The 15,527-nt window shown below is 39.1% G+C and overlaps 1 protein-coding gene across 5 annotated transcripts in view; it reads right to left on the reverse strand.

Moving 5' to 3' along the window:
- si:dkey-237h12.3 (teneurin-3) overlaps nt 1-15,527 on the reverse strand; it is a 145,156-nt gene that overhangs the window by 114,443 nt on the left and 15,186 nt on the right. For all 5 annotated transcript variants that reach the window (XM_087846337.1, XM_087846364.1, XM_087846358.1 and 2 more), the window contains exon 4: nt 15,313-15,527. This exon is cut by the window's right edge and continues 61 nt beyond it. In XM_087846337.1, the coding sequence (XP_087702463.1) occupies nt 15,313-15,527 (215 nt within the window). The remainder of the gene's footprint in view (nt 1-15,312) is intronic.

Genomic DNA, 15,527 nt, shown 5'->3' on the forward strand with positions numbered 1-15,527 from the left:
GAAGTCCCAAATGTCATCCTCATAGTTCTTTCAAGAGCAAACTCCAAGAAACTCCTCTTGAAGCCTGACTGTCCCTCAGTGCATTTTCGAGTGATTTGAAAACAAGTCGCTATTGTGAAAGGCAGCCTAAGAAGCACAAGAAAAAACAACAACTGCTCCACAGAAAAGAGTAAGAGATGGGCAGTAAACTGGTGGTTTGGACTATTACAACCTTTATGACCGAAGACACTGGATGAATTGTGGAGGCGGCAGCGTGCTGTGATTAGGGATGTCTAGAAATCTCTTTCATCATACAAAACGAGTTAAATGATAGAACGGTTTTGCCAATCCTGTGCCAAAAATTACTTTAATAATCACCATTTTACGATTCATTTGAAATGACCCATTACTGCTACATCTTTACAAAAAGACGACAAGAACAAGGGATTTCAGCGTAACATTCGAGAGAAAAATGTCAGTGTAATTTAGTGATTTTAGTAAGTGGAAGGGAAGCGCGTCAGAAGCCGAGTTTGAATTAGAACTAACACATTTTTTCTCAACAATACGGAGGAGAAGAGGAGGGTGGACAGCCAATTACTGGAATACTGTGTGTGTCATTTTGACACCACGCTTCGGTTTCTTCGCCAATGTATTAAATGTACCAGACATAAAGGCTACGCTGCAGTAATGATTGAAAGACTGAGCATTTTCGCATAAACAAACTAATACGGTGTCACTGTTTATTTTGACAACTTGTGTCATCCTGCATTTAGTCACTGTTTGTGCTGTGCAGTTTAAAATTAAGCTGAAACAACACACTAATGTGAAAGGATGTTTCATCTATGTTAGGATGTTATTCCACTTGACTAAGCATTTTTCGGTTGAAGTGTTTCTTCAATATTTCGAGGTGCTTTCTTCTATGAGTTGAAAAAAAAGTTAATAAAAAACAAGTGGCAGTATCAGTTCGACTTGTTTAATCTGCACTGGGCAACTTTGCATGTTGGCAGCTCCGAATGGCAATTACTGCAAACTGGACACAAAAATCATGTAAATGAATTGTAAACAGTAAGTTCAAGTTTGCCAATTTGGCCCGTCTACCAAAAGTGTGGGCGATGTGACAATTTTAGATCACGGGTGATCTCAATTTGGCATGCGATCGCTTTTTCAGAGAAATCGTATCGATTATATCATTAAAAGGTGCTATATAGTGTTTAGGAAATTTTTTTCAAAATGTTTGTCCTGATGTCATTCAACTGTTTTTCCAATGAGGCTCTCAGCCCATGGAGAACCTCCAAACTCAGTGTTTTAGACAATGGCTCATGCCATTGCATGCTAGGGCCGCCATTGACAGATGCAGTGGAAGCACTGTCCTCAGACCTAGAAGGTCCTGAGTCCAATCCCACCATCAGGCCAGGGTCTCTGTGGAGTTTGCATGTTCTCCCCGTGTTAGCATGGGTTCTCTAACAGCCTCCTCCCACGATCCAAAGACATGCAATTAGAGGGTTTTGGTTAACTGGTGATTCTAAATTGTCCATAGGTGTGAATGTGAGTGCGAATGGTTGTCTGTCTCAATAATGGATCTGCGTTCGACTACTTCGCCTAGGCTGCACTGTCGAGTGCAGATCCACTGAGCGCAGCGGAAGCTAGCAAGACAGAAGCTAAGCTCGTTGCAACATGACAAACTGAACCTCCTCCACCCTCATTCAGATCTGGCCTTTGGAACTATTTTGGTTTTCATGTGAAGTATGACCCTGAAGGTAAGCGCGTCATGGACAGAAGTAAAACAGTATGTCGGATGTGCCACGCAATGCTCAATTACATTGGTGGGAACTACTGCGTTAGCGTTAACGTGTTGACGTCGTCCAGCCCCACGCACAGGGCGATCCGCAGTAGCTCGTTAACGGAGATTTGCCGTGTTGTGGCGTTAATGTTATTTCAGATTAACGCTGACAGCACTAGTGGGAACAAAATGAATATGACTGCACATTTACTCCAACAGCATCCTAGTGCAAAGACAAGTGGAAGCAGACAAAAACAACAAGCACGCATGCTACAAACTTTACCCGAGTCATTTAGGCAGCCGTTAGCACATGATTCTCCTTGTGGGGACCTGATATGTTTAATATGCTGCTGAGAATATAGCCCAGAAGAAGCGTATAGTATAGCTTTTATTTTGGAAAGAGACATTTCTCCATAATAAACTCTCTTTTCCAAAGATGAGTGATTTCTCCATCAGATAGATTTATTATTTTATCTCTTTGTTGTTTCAGCAACATTAAATTTAAAAACTGTACGTTTGAGTTAAAATATATATTTATTATTTTAATAAATGACAAATTAAAAAAGCATGAACATTTTTTTGTATCGAAAAAATATCGAACCGTGACACCAAAGTATCGAACCGAACCGAACCGTGAATTTTGTGTATCGTTGCACCCCTAATAAACAGCATATATAATAGTATATATATAACATAACTAACTAACTTCACAGTTAGTATGAAGTTAAATTCACTCATCTTAAACTTTTTGAACAGATCACAGCACCGATCTTTTAGGGTTTTTGCTAAATTGAAAGTATTTCCTCCCTTGGTCTGAAAGCACGAGGACATCATTGGCACATTGCCTTTGCAGATTACTTATCAATTCAATTCAGTGTACTTTATATATAGCTCCAAATCACAATAACAGTTGCCTCAAGGTGCTTTATAGTGTAAGGTAAAGACCCTACAATAACACAGGAAAACTGAGAAAACAACAACAATCAGATGACCTCTTCTGAGCAAGCGCTTTGGTGACAGTGGGAAGAAAAAACTTCCTTTCAGAACCAGGCTCAGGGAGGGGCGGCCATCTTCGGCAACTGGCTGGGGGTGAAGGGAGGTCATCTACCTCGAACACAGTGACTCCCATACCCGACTCCTACTGTCATTCTTATCAATAAAGTGACACACACTTAGACAATAGCTGCACTAGTCAGCATTTTATGTACTTTCCATTTGGTATGCTTTAGGGCATCCTTCTTTTCAGCATGTAAGGATAGAGGAGAATACTGGTAGCCACAGTACATATGCTGGTTATGATACTAACAAAAAAACAAAACAAAGCAAAAAAATCAAAGAACAATCACATCGAATTTTAGTATCAAATGTCATAACTATTATTCTGGTGACATTTGTAATTATGGACTTGCAGTGAAAACAGGATGTTCTGGAACATAGTTTTTAAGTGAGGTTTTAGCCATGAGTCACAGTGATGTCATCTAAAAAGATTTTGACATTCTTTTGGCCAGGTCACCCACCCTTCAAGCCTGCTCTGGATATAAACTCAGTTTTTGTTGAAAATGTAGTAGTGGGTAGTACATTTTGCGGCAAAAGAAAATCCAGTTGTAGCCTCTGTGGGGGGATAGCGTCTGACAAAATGTTCTGACATGGATCAAAATTTGTTAATTTAATAAAGTTACTTCTGATAATATCAGTGCCTTTGGGTGTAGATTAGGTTTGCATAATTTTGATTGGAGGTGATGGTAGGCTTTATGTTATGCTTTCACTGATGTGCACCGTTTTATGTGACTAACTGTGTTAATTTAGGATTTAGTTTCCAGAATTTTTATATTTTTTATGTATTTGTTATATCTAAGGCTCACATCTGTAGCTTAAAAAATAGGAAAACTATAGTAATGTATAAAAACAAACACACAAAGCCTAGCATGGGTTAATTTACTTAAATGTAAGCATGTTAAATAAATAAAAAAGTTAAACGAGACCTGAATGACTGAATACACAGCGGTATATCAGTTTTGTTGATTGAGCATGTTGCAATATATTTTGACATATTTCCTTTGTAAAAATCACTCTTTAAACAATCACCCAGACTGTTCCTATCTGCAATGATTTTCCTTTAGAGCTGCCATGCAAAACTCTCCAGACAGCTCCTTCAGGTAATATAGAAAAAGACAATAGGTGGAAAATGCTCTAACCTATTTGCCAAATGGTCTGTCATCTAATGCCCTGGTGCTGTTCTATTGTCTAATCCTTCTGCTGAGGCCTCTAAAAGGATACATCGGTCTAATAAGATGAATGGGCTTTGACCCTGAAGCTGCTAAAAGCCAACCTGGCCAATTTATCTGAGTGACCTCTACTCTTGGCAGAGACGGGCCTCACCTCTTTTGGAAGCCTTCAGCAGGATCAATAGCACAGACGCAAAACAATCCAAAACAATGAGCGTCTAGAAGTTGAGACTCAACACCTCATTGCCTTTTTATGACCCTGGATTATGTGCTTAAGATCAAAGACTAGCATTTGATCATTTCTCTGTATTATCAGTCTCTTTCTACCTTGCCGTATCTCTTTTGTGGTGATAACAAAACCAACAACAACTCCAATATCTAACGAAAAGTCCTTGAAACAATGTAAATAATGCCACGATGGAGTTTTATTTCACCTAAAAGTCTGCCCTAATTCAATAATGTCTTCTCAAATTCAAATGCCTAATGTAAAACAAGATCAACAGACAAAAAAGCTAGCTTTATATTGAATCACAACTAATTTAATTATACAAATATCAATCACACCTAGTTCAGGGCCAGGATTGGTACATTGTGAAGTTCATTTTGAGGGGAAATGAGATTTCGTCGGCTAAATTAAGGATTCTGTTTCATGTTCTGTTTGTTGGTGTTGGGTTGTGTTTAACCTAGATAAAAGGCCCGGCTTGGATGTTCAAGGCGAGATATGAAGAAGAGAGCCTTTTACATGAGAATATGTTTTCTTTCTTTGAGCATGAATCAGTTTACATGGTATACAGTATCAATCGTTGGCCTCAAATCTATATCTGCAAAGTGCTTAGGTTTGCATTGGTGATTAGATGAATTGAACCGAGAACAGTCTGTTACTTGAGTATCCTTCATAGCTCGGATACCTAATGCCTTTTCCCTGCCTCTGAAGTGACCACAGTTTCAGGATGCTTTGCTCTGGGCGCTTGGCCAGAAAGCTTTATGTATTCTGATACCATTCATTTTTAATCAGGACCAGAATATCCTTCCAACCCTCTGTAAGCTGCCTTTGGCTGCGCGACTTCAATTTTGTTATGTTTTAATTGATTTGGCAGTCCTCCTTATTGTTTATAGTGTAAGTTGACTGTTACTATTGCTAATATTCCGAGTGAGAACTATCGCACTACTCATTTGAATATTTCCTATTTTTTTCTCTCCTTTTCTTCCAGTTGCAAAATGATACTTTTTCCCACTATAGTATGGTGTGAAACTATTGTCTGTTCAGCACATTTCACTCAGCTCTCCGAGCCGACATACCTATCCTCATCTCTGCGTGCAGTGGAAGGATTTCTGAGAGCCGGGGTGGGGAATCTTCCTCTGTGGTATAATGAGTTTGACAATGAAAGTGACACTGTGTCCTCTTTGGACCTTGCCGTGTGATCAATCATAACAATGGCTCACCATTTCCTCCTCTGGATGCTGACCTTTCTACCTTAAGGAAAGCAAGTGTGTGAATGTGTTATAGCGTGCATGTGTGTGTTGCTCTCGGTTTGAGTGTGCCATCACCTTCTTTCCAATCAGCCCTTTAAGTCCTTCTATATATCCATTAGAATGTCCTTTAGCAGAGAGTCCTTTTTCCCCGCAAAAAGCAAACACGCCCGGAAAAAAATGCACTACTGAGAGAACGCCGGTCTCGTTAATGCTGTCATCAGAACTATTTTGGGCAGGGATAACACACTTGGAAATGTTAGGGAAGTGACATCAGGCTTATATATTAAAAATCCTACCACCTGAACAGCTTACAAGGTGATTGATGCTGTTACTCCAGTAAGCATAACTGCCAACGTTTTATGCAAATATCAACGACTGAGATTATTTTAGGCCGATTCTCTAATGGCTCAGTTCTCATAACAAGTGACAGAAAAGGGAATGATGTGTGAAGAGAGAGCTGTGAACATGGAGAGATAGGTGACCCTGCCTTCTGCCCTCATCTCCCAGATTAGCCATCAGGACATTTCATTAGTGCTTTACTTTCTATATATTCTGCACTTGTGTTTCTAATTCCGTATGTGCTGCATATCCGCTTATATAAATCATCAAGATTAAATAAAAAAATATAACTATCAAACGCGTCTCATTATGCTTTAGCCACAAACGTCCCTTGTCAGCAATAAGGGGTCTAGACCAGATTTTATAGCCGTTTTTAATGCCACTTTTAATTGTCATTTTATCTGCACCACAGATGTACACACTGTCTTTAATGTCTTTAAGACAGCATAAAAAACCTAATCAATACACTGCTGCACTTGGGGAAATGTTATACAGTAACTCATGTGAGCAAACCGTCAAGAAAAGGTTTTAGATTCAGATTGTAAAATGTGAACATTTCATACCGCTACTGGTATTTTTTCTGCAATCATTTTACAAGATTTGTACATTTAACTGTAGATAAATAATAAGGAAAAAACACAATTCATAGGCATATTTTTGCAAATTGGGCCCCATAAAAATTAAGGATGCGTATAATAATGACTGCGGTAATAAATACTTTCAGTACTAAAAAGTTCTATAATATAAAAGTTTTGTCTCGGTTTTATTTATTTTTTTCTTCTTCTCAGCACCGAGTACTACTACAGGTGTTTCTGCACAGGGCTAGTATATAGCCTAAGTGGAAAAACCCAGGGCATAAAATATTTGTGAGCGCACAGCAATAATTTAAGGCAACTCAGACAAGCATATCAACATTTTTATCAGCTCATTTCTTTTTTAAAAAATGTGGTTGGACCACAAGAGGACAGTGTGCAAAGCAGTTTTAGTAACACAAAAGACCACAAAGAATAAGGTTTGTAACATTCGCCCCCTGCCTGGAAACCCTCTATATTTATATATTGAAATATATCTTCTGTGCACAAGAAACAGCACACAGCAGGCTATGGTCTGTGTACAAGTTTCCATCAAAAAAATTTAGATTATTAACTCAGGCAAATATTACAGACTGTTTGATATAGCAAAGGTAAATTGAGATTGAAACCCTTTGATTTGCGGCATTGTTTGAGCTAGATGAAACACTCACATGATGAAAACTCCCTGAAATCCTGACTGAAGTCAAAGTCTTTTAATGAAACATTTATTCATGTGTATAATAGACTCAAACGCATTTCCACAACCAATGAAAAGATCCAGCGGTATCATTTGGAGTAAAAATGTGCTTTTAATTGCATGTGTCAAAAATAAAATTAGTGCAGCCCAACGCAATTAGCACAAAACATTTCTGCACATTTTTTTGTTACTTGGTCACTTAATTGGACTAGATAAGTGTGGTTTCCCCTTTTAATTTCACTGCACTCCTGAGATTATTAACACCACTGCAGCCTTTAGCCTAAAGAAATGCTCCATACCAGCAGGTTATGTGCTTGGAGGATATGTTATAAGCAATTAGAAAAAAAAAAAAAATATATATATATATATATATATATATATATATATATATATATATATATATTTAGCGTGACACCTGCAAAGCAGAGGCATTTTTATATTCCAGTAAAACAACTACAACAGGAGAATAATAAGACTTTCAACTTTTTGATTGTGCGCCTCAGTATTGGATGATAAAGGACATAAAACCACTGCACCATGACAATAAATATAACAAATATTCCTGTGTCCCAAGATAGGGGAGAAAAAGGAGATCATAAAATAAGGAAGACATGAGACCAAATAAATTGGCAGGTTGATCTAGCCAAGGGACAACTTTTGAACACCCTGTGTTGATCCAGGAGAAGGAAGAAAATCCATTTTAGCCCATATGAAGAAAAAAAATAAACCCAGAGACCTGACTGTCCTCAAGGTTTGCTTTTGAAGTTATTTTTCTTTCTTTTGTACGTCTTTACGTTGCGGCGGCTTTAATTTGCCAGCAACAAATTGGAAAATAACATTCTTCTTGATTACATACTTTACAAACAATCAGTAGCAAGTGTTTGCCTATAGGTCTATTTTCTTCACGTCTTAGGAGAGCAAAGATAGATCGATGGATTCACCCAAAAAACACATTGATGGTCTCCAATTGCAGGAGACATACCGGACATACATGAAGCTACAAAACAAGACAAATGGATCAACGCACTAATCCCAGTTTCTTACAGCGATATTCACAGAGTCTAAATTGGTTTCCTGGCTATTTCCGTATTACACTGTAATGCAATCACTCAATTAGGTTGTGTGATGAAATGAAATGAGCCGTTTTCTCTCGAGGACAGTAAATAGTGGTCCTTGTAATTGACAACTGTGGAGTAATTCCTAATCTTAATAATATGTCCTGTAGCCTAACACATGCAAGTAATTAGATGGAGGCAAGCATGGGTTAAAACAGTGTCGTCTGTGACGCTCGGCTAAATTGAGGAGACGGAAGTCAAAGAAGCAAGTGCTGTTATTTGGAGACTGTGACAGAAAATAGATGTTGGACCAAGTAAATAGCTTTTTAAGTTGCAAACACATCTTCACAGCCCGTGTAATGCTATAGTGCGATCAAAGATCAAGCCAAATACTGTCTGTCTAACAATTTTGCAGATAAGAGCTCCACTCGAAATCTAAAATGTCTTAGTGGTAAAATAGTAGCTAACTCTGACATCAACAATGAGAATAAAAGCAAAGTGTTCAGTTGCTCCCAAAAAATTCCACAGTTGGAGTTGGCATAGTTACGTCCAGCTTCCTGAATTTGAGCTTGTCTGTGAAAAAAAATAAATACATCTGTATCTGACTGTTATTTGGATAAAATATTTGAAAAAAAAATCACACTTTTTTGATTTTGTTACATAAATTAACTATTAAATCATAATTCTGGACTTTGAAGAGAGACTTAAAGTACATTTTGTAACGTTGACATCACACAGTAACCAAAGTAACTAAAGAAAATGAAAAATCCCTTTTGCCAAACCATTGTTCACATTTTTAGGAAAGGTTATTTTCAAGTGAGATAAATAATACATTCGTCTTCGTATAGATGATGTTGGTGGGAAATATCTTTGAAGTATTAAAGGGAGAGAGTGGTTTCAAGAAAATCTGCTTTTCCTTATTAATATGCAAATTTATACAACAAGGCACTCCAAAGTCTAATCAGATCATCTTCTCTGTGGGGGGATGTTGGGGTGTGAATACAAGTTTTTTTTCCACCATGTGTTGCTGTTGTATTAATGTGTTCACCAGAAAGTGTCTTCACGCAAAACTACACTGACACGACAAAAGGACAGTCTCACACGCGGCGTGTTGTGGTGTTGAGGCATGGGACCGATTCCAGTCTCCACACTCGTGGACGGACTCACAGACGCTTCCACTACGTGAAGGAGAGCTTGTGGATGTTCCACTGCCAAATCTTCACATGCATAAAGGCTCTTGTGCTCACTGTTTGACAGCATTATTTGCCCTTTTTGAAAGTCTATATTTGAACCCCACTGAGATATCAGCGATGTTTACCTATCACGGACGCTTAGGTATTGTAATATCCGTGATAGGTTGAAATGTGCCGGGAGGTTTATCTGTGACAGCAGCTGGTGACTTCTCGTTGTGGTTATTTAATGCACTATTGCAGGCAATAGATATAGCAAAAGGTTTATGGGTTTTATGATTTTTGTAAATGTATAAACACTGTAATGTCACAATCAAGGAGCAACCATCTTACAGCAGCAACCGTCAAACATGTTGGCGGAGAGGCTTTAAGTCATAAAACTGTGACGTAAATGAAGTCTTTGAGGGTTTAGTGATTAGGACTTAGAGATTGAGCCGTGGTGTTGAAGACTAAATAGAAATTATTTGCAGTCGGTTTGTCGTTCACTCGGACAAAGGTTCAAATGGCGATGACCTCTGCGCCGCAGCGGCGACCTCTCCTAGGCTTTCCAATCTTCTCAAAAATAGAATCTAGAATCTTTTCACATGACTGATGAGCACAACCCCTGCTATGACACCTTGGCGTGTCATCACCGAATCCCACTTCCCCTGTCACCCCGAGCACTAACAATGTGAGCACTTAACTGGTGACAGTGCCGGCGAGAACGGAAGTGATGACAATAAATGATGGCAATCAAAGCATGTCTCCTCCTTTGACGAGGCACGAGATGAAGCTCAGACACCTTCCTAGCCCCATTAACAAGTGATGAAACTGTTTTCTCTGCCAGCTTTGGAGTGTTTTTCAAAACTATCACAGATGGCCAGGCCTTTTGACCCGCCCACTCCCTACCAATCGCCCCCCCAAAAAATGAGAAAAAAAACAAAACAAACTCTGATGTTATTTATTCTTTTTGTATTCGGCTTGTGCCACACTGAATTATGAAAGTGGTGAGGGAGGTTTTCTTCATGCTACGATCAATAGGCTGATTCTGCTGTCACAATACAAGGCGCATATCTGAGACAGGAGTTTGACAGATGGCGTGTCACCTTCGTCAGCGTGACGCCCTGCGTGCATGCAGGTTTGTGTGCGCGCGTGTGCAAATGTCTGCACTCTTGCTCGGTTTTTCTAATCTTAGAGATAAAGTGCGAGAAACAAAGTGGGACGGTCGAGTGTGCGTGCGTGCACGCGCGTGCACGAGACAGGAGAGGAAGAGGTGCAGAGCGAGAGAACATGAATACATGCACACAGGGAAGCATGTTAGAGGATGTCTGATACGCTTTCATACTCCCACCCAAAAAGCCTTTGGTGCTTGCTGTGCTACAGCACACTTTGCAGTGACTCCTCTACTGATTTAATTAACCTTTTGCTGGCACTGTTCACACAATAAATTTGTGAGCTACATTCAACTGTAAAATGTGTATGACTGCAATGTGGACCTGTGACTTGGACAAATTGAAATTCTTTTCTGCTACATCCGCTAGTAAACAGTCCTTGATAAGAGATGTCTGAAAAGACATACAGGGGAATGGAACATTCACAGTGTCCATCCTCCATGAAAGCATCAAAGCAAAACACTTTTCCATGAAAACTACTCTGGACAGAAGGTTGAGGTCGGAGCAAAAGATGCTCCTTTAACCAGCAGTGACAGGTATCACAGTGGAAGCTGCTTTTTCCTAAGCAGGGGTCAGCAGGCATTAAGCCCCTCCTACTTAACAATAAACCCTATGTGTAATAGTTTATACAGCCAGGAGAGCTGTCACGAGGTACTGCAGTTCTGTAGCTGCAGTACCTAACAAGTAAGTGCGAGCTTTTTCACACCCTATTAGGAATACAACTCAACTGGGCCATGCCGTTTCTGTTTCAGGCAGTCATTCATGTTTTATGAGGGGTACAATATTGATTTTGAAGCCTGCACTTCAACATTAAGGTGGAAAAAAAACACACACTCTCCATGGTTGTTTTCATTTTTTACTCAGTAGCTATATATTGATGTAATGGTCCTAAATAAATTTAACTATTTACATCACAGCAGCAGTTAAACTTTACTATAACAATTCCATATTAAACATAAAAAATGCATTACTGTAAAGTTGTAGCAAGTGCCCCAATAAGAACAGTGTCTAGTCAGCTCTGAAGAAAACTTCAGCTTTGTTTACAAATTTGTTCATTTATTGAAATGGGAATATTTTCTGTATATTTTTTAATAATATATGTTGGCATATATTGGCAGGAAAGCAGTGGAGCAAAAACGACTGCTTGTTCATTTTTGAGGTGTTAAAGTTAATTAATCTCAAAGCTCAATGGCTTATAAAATTACATTCATTTTTTTTAAATTTTGTAAAGAAAACCTGACATTAACAGAAAAAAATGCATAGTTAGTCCAAATATCTATTTTAATTTCTTAAAGATATTTAAACAAATTCCTCCCACTTCAGTGAAAAGTGCTTGAGTGGGATTGAAAAACCCAAGGATATGAAGTGACCCACATTCTGAGCCATGCAAACCGAGTTTCTATATCCTGTAAACGAATACATTCCAGGAAAGGTGGCACCTTAGGATATAAAGACGACACCAAATAAAACAATCTTTCTGATATTTTTTAATGTGCATTTAGTGTTTGAGAAAGAAGCTTAGAAAATATTATCATTATACCTGACTATTAATCTGAGTTAAATTATATAAAAATTTAACTCAACTCTTCTCACTTTATTCCAATAATTGTTCTGTCTCTGAATGCATTTGACATTATTCAAGAGAGATTATTTTTTTATTTCCATGCAGCATTGTTGCTGTAGAAACTAAAAATAAATAGATAAATAAATAAAATCAGAATTCTTTCAAACACTTCTTTTAATATCCATTTGCCACTCGGAGCGCCGGTGCACTCCCCACAGACATGGATTCCTAACTCTTCATGGCTGGTAGATGTCACGGCACTAATGTTACATGAGACAGCAAGTGAGCAACTAAGTAAGTGTGTGTCTGCGTGTTTATATGTGTGTGCAAATATATGATGTGTATTTACCCATAGCAAACTTATCACTGTCAAATATAGGGGATGATAGCAAATCATTTCTGCATGATGAGAGAGAGAGCACATATTTAGAGAGTATCACTGTAGGCTTGCAAATATTTAAAAAGCCAAAGTGTTATTGGTTATTGTTGCTTTTATTTTAATTACATTTTTTTTTCCAATGCCATGTTATGTGTAAAAAGCATGATATGGCGCATACCATTCATATAGAGGACAAAACAATGATGCAATCCATTAGGAAACGTAAGGATGGCTCATTATCACGTGGCTATTCATACAGCTACAAGACCAATAAGACAAACACTTTAATCAATCAGTTTTGTTTTCCAGGGATTCTATCAGTTGCTCTGGATTATCTTAAGTGTAAAATCAATGCAAGCTATTTAACAGTTTTTCCCCTCTTTCCCCCGCTTTCTTTTCAATAAAATGCCACCAATAAACAGTTATAATACAATTAGGGGCTTCGCATGAAAGAATTAGCCAAGAAAATGTAATAAAAGCCGTACGTTGATATTATTAAAAGGAGATGATTATAAAAATGGATAATCATGAGCATAATGCCAACAGACTTGAACTCAGATGACTCACAGTCTCAGTCGTCTCTTTTGAAAACTAAAGTTCAGCAAAGGTCATTTTTATTTGCCAAAAATGCAAATGCATCACTTCACAAAACAACTGCTCTTATTCAGTCCGCGGTCTCCAGTCGACCATCGAAAGCTGTGCACTGTCCACTTACGACCACTTTTGGGTCCATCTTTGAAAGGTGGAGCTCTTTCTCGCAGAGGTTAACATTTGCAGATGGCGCTCTCTGTGAATGTGCTGAGGGCTCGGTACTTGTCTGTGTCGAACACTCTATAGAACGGAGCGAATTAGAATGAAATATTGAGTTCATTTATGAATAAGTGGGGCTGAACGGCCCCTTGTCGGAGCTTCAGCATGCATATTCAGTTGATGGAAACCTTTGGATGGGTCATTTCTCTTAGCTGCTTCATTAAATAGTGAAAGTCAAAAGTGCAATGCTCCTGACGGAAAAAGGACCAAGATCTACAGAGATGGAACACTGGCCAGGTTTTCCTTTGCTCTGGTTCAAACCCTAGATAATGATAGTGTGTGTGTGTGTGTGTGTGTGTGTGTGTGTGTGTGTGTGTGTGTGTAGCTTATTTGAACAAACAGGGGGTAGATTTTTCAATAATACCATTAAATTATGTTCTTAGGTGATTTTGAGTTTTGTAACATTTTTTTGAAAAAATGTATGGCAAAGCAGATAAAGAGATAAAGTGTTTGTTTTCCCTGCGAAACTAATTGATACAATAGTGAGTTTAAGTCTCAGTGGGGTGTTGTGCTAGAGCCAATCAGCAGCAGCTTCTTGAGGAGTTTCCAAAAGAAACTCCAGAGGAGGTATGCCAAAGGGGCGTACCGCGGCGTTTGTATAAGTGTGCGTGTGTGTGTGTGTGTTCGCACAGTTAAAATGGTGGAGGCCAGGTGCAATCAAAGCTAGACAGAGAGCATATTGAAGAAATGACTGTTGATATGGTTTCACTCTTGGCGTATTCACCATCAAATATGACTGGAATCGAGCACTAAGGAGGTGAAGGCCATGTTTACAGGCACCTCTGTGGTTAGAGCTGAGCTTTTAGTGACTCATAAATGAATGCGGCGCATTGGGCCAAGGTAGAGGCCAGATTCAGGAACAAACACACGGACTTGAATTCTGATGGTATTTTGAAAAGGTAAAATACTTACTCAGCCCCCCCTCCCCCGGAGACGAGCTTTCTATGACGAATACGGCCATTAAGAAAATGACTTGTCTCAAATGTCAGACTGTAGCCAATGTTTTTAGATAAAAATTGATAGCACATGAACACAAGACATTTTCCTTTCTACCCTCTCTTTAATGTTCTTGCCAGTAAAGTGTAATCAACTCTAATTATTTAAACTGCCTGCCACTCTTTGAGACCACTGGTTTCTTAAAATAATTAGAGCTTTACATTGCACGTGTTATAATGGGTGATGGCTCACACTTTAATGGTGATGAATGACGCGCAATGTCACGAGCACTTTCAGTCATCAACTTCAGAAGGGAAATTTTTGAAGCTCTACACCAAAACATATGCTGCTGAGATGATAAAGTTAATGACAGGCTGACTTTGAGCGCAGACAGAAGAGACGCGATGCATTTCAATAAAAGAAAAATGATGGATGATGGAAGAAGAAAAACTGGCGGAAAAAAAACACTGGATGTCATTTTGCAACAGATTTGATCAAAATGTGCAAACTAACCTTTCAGTGAGCAATAATAAAAAACGAGCATAACAACAGTAAAATGTGAAAAGAGAGGAACGACATAAACGAGTTTAACAATATAGCCATCTCACATGTATTGCCTCCATTTGACGCAACAAAGATTTGCCCTCTTCAAACACAGAACCTCAATCCTCCATCTCAGGTTTCCAGCATGATCGAATTTGCACTTCAAACCATTGTGCCCATTTAATCAGCCATTATGCATGCCCAGTCAACCACTGCAGAATTTCTAAGCAAAATCTCAGACTGAGGCACACAAAGCTATCTTTGATTTAACGCTAGCCCATGGGGAAACTTTATCAAACTCCTTTGCTTCCTGTGGAGCAGGACCAGGTGACTAGCAACTACTCAATCTGAAGGCCCGATTCCTTTCCGCATGCGGCAAGGAATCACGCCTTTGATCCAAACAAAGACAGCTGCAAATGCCTCTCAAGATACCAGCCCCACCAATCGCGTTTTCACGTTGTTCCACCAATCAGAGCCTTCTCTCCAGCACCCACCATAATCCAACCTACTGCTGCTCCTTATACAGAGTGATTTCTCCCCCTTTGAAAAGCAATGAGGGTAAAGGCTACAAACAAATAAGCATTTTAAGGTGAAATAATGAAACGTGTGCCTCACTCACCCATCTCATTGTCCGATTTATTGTCCATTTCGGTGTCAGTGAGTGTGAGCGCCGAGTTAGAGCGGCTGGAAAGGCATGAATTCTGCCCCGATTTTGCCCCTGTCCCCCAAAGAGTAATGGTACGCTCTGGTGATACAGGTTCATGGTTTTCAGTAGCGACGGGTCCTCTGGAATAGCTGCTGAGTGGGTGGGAGAGGCCAGTCTCGGGGCAGAGA

This window comes from Neolamprologus brichardi, chromosome 2 (assembly GCF_056152115.1).
Source record: "Neolamprologus brichardi isolate AB-2024 chromosome 2, ASM5615211v1, whole genome shotgun sequence".
In the NCBI taxonomy this organism is placed as follows: Eukaryota; Metazoa; Chordata; class Actinopteri; order Cichliformes; family Cichlidae; genus Neolamprologus; species Neolamprologus brichardi.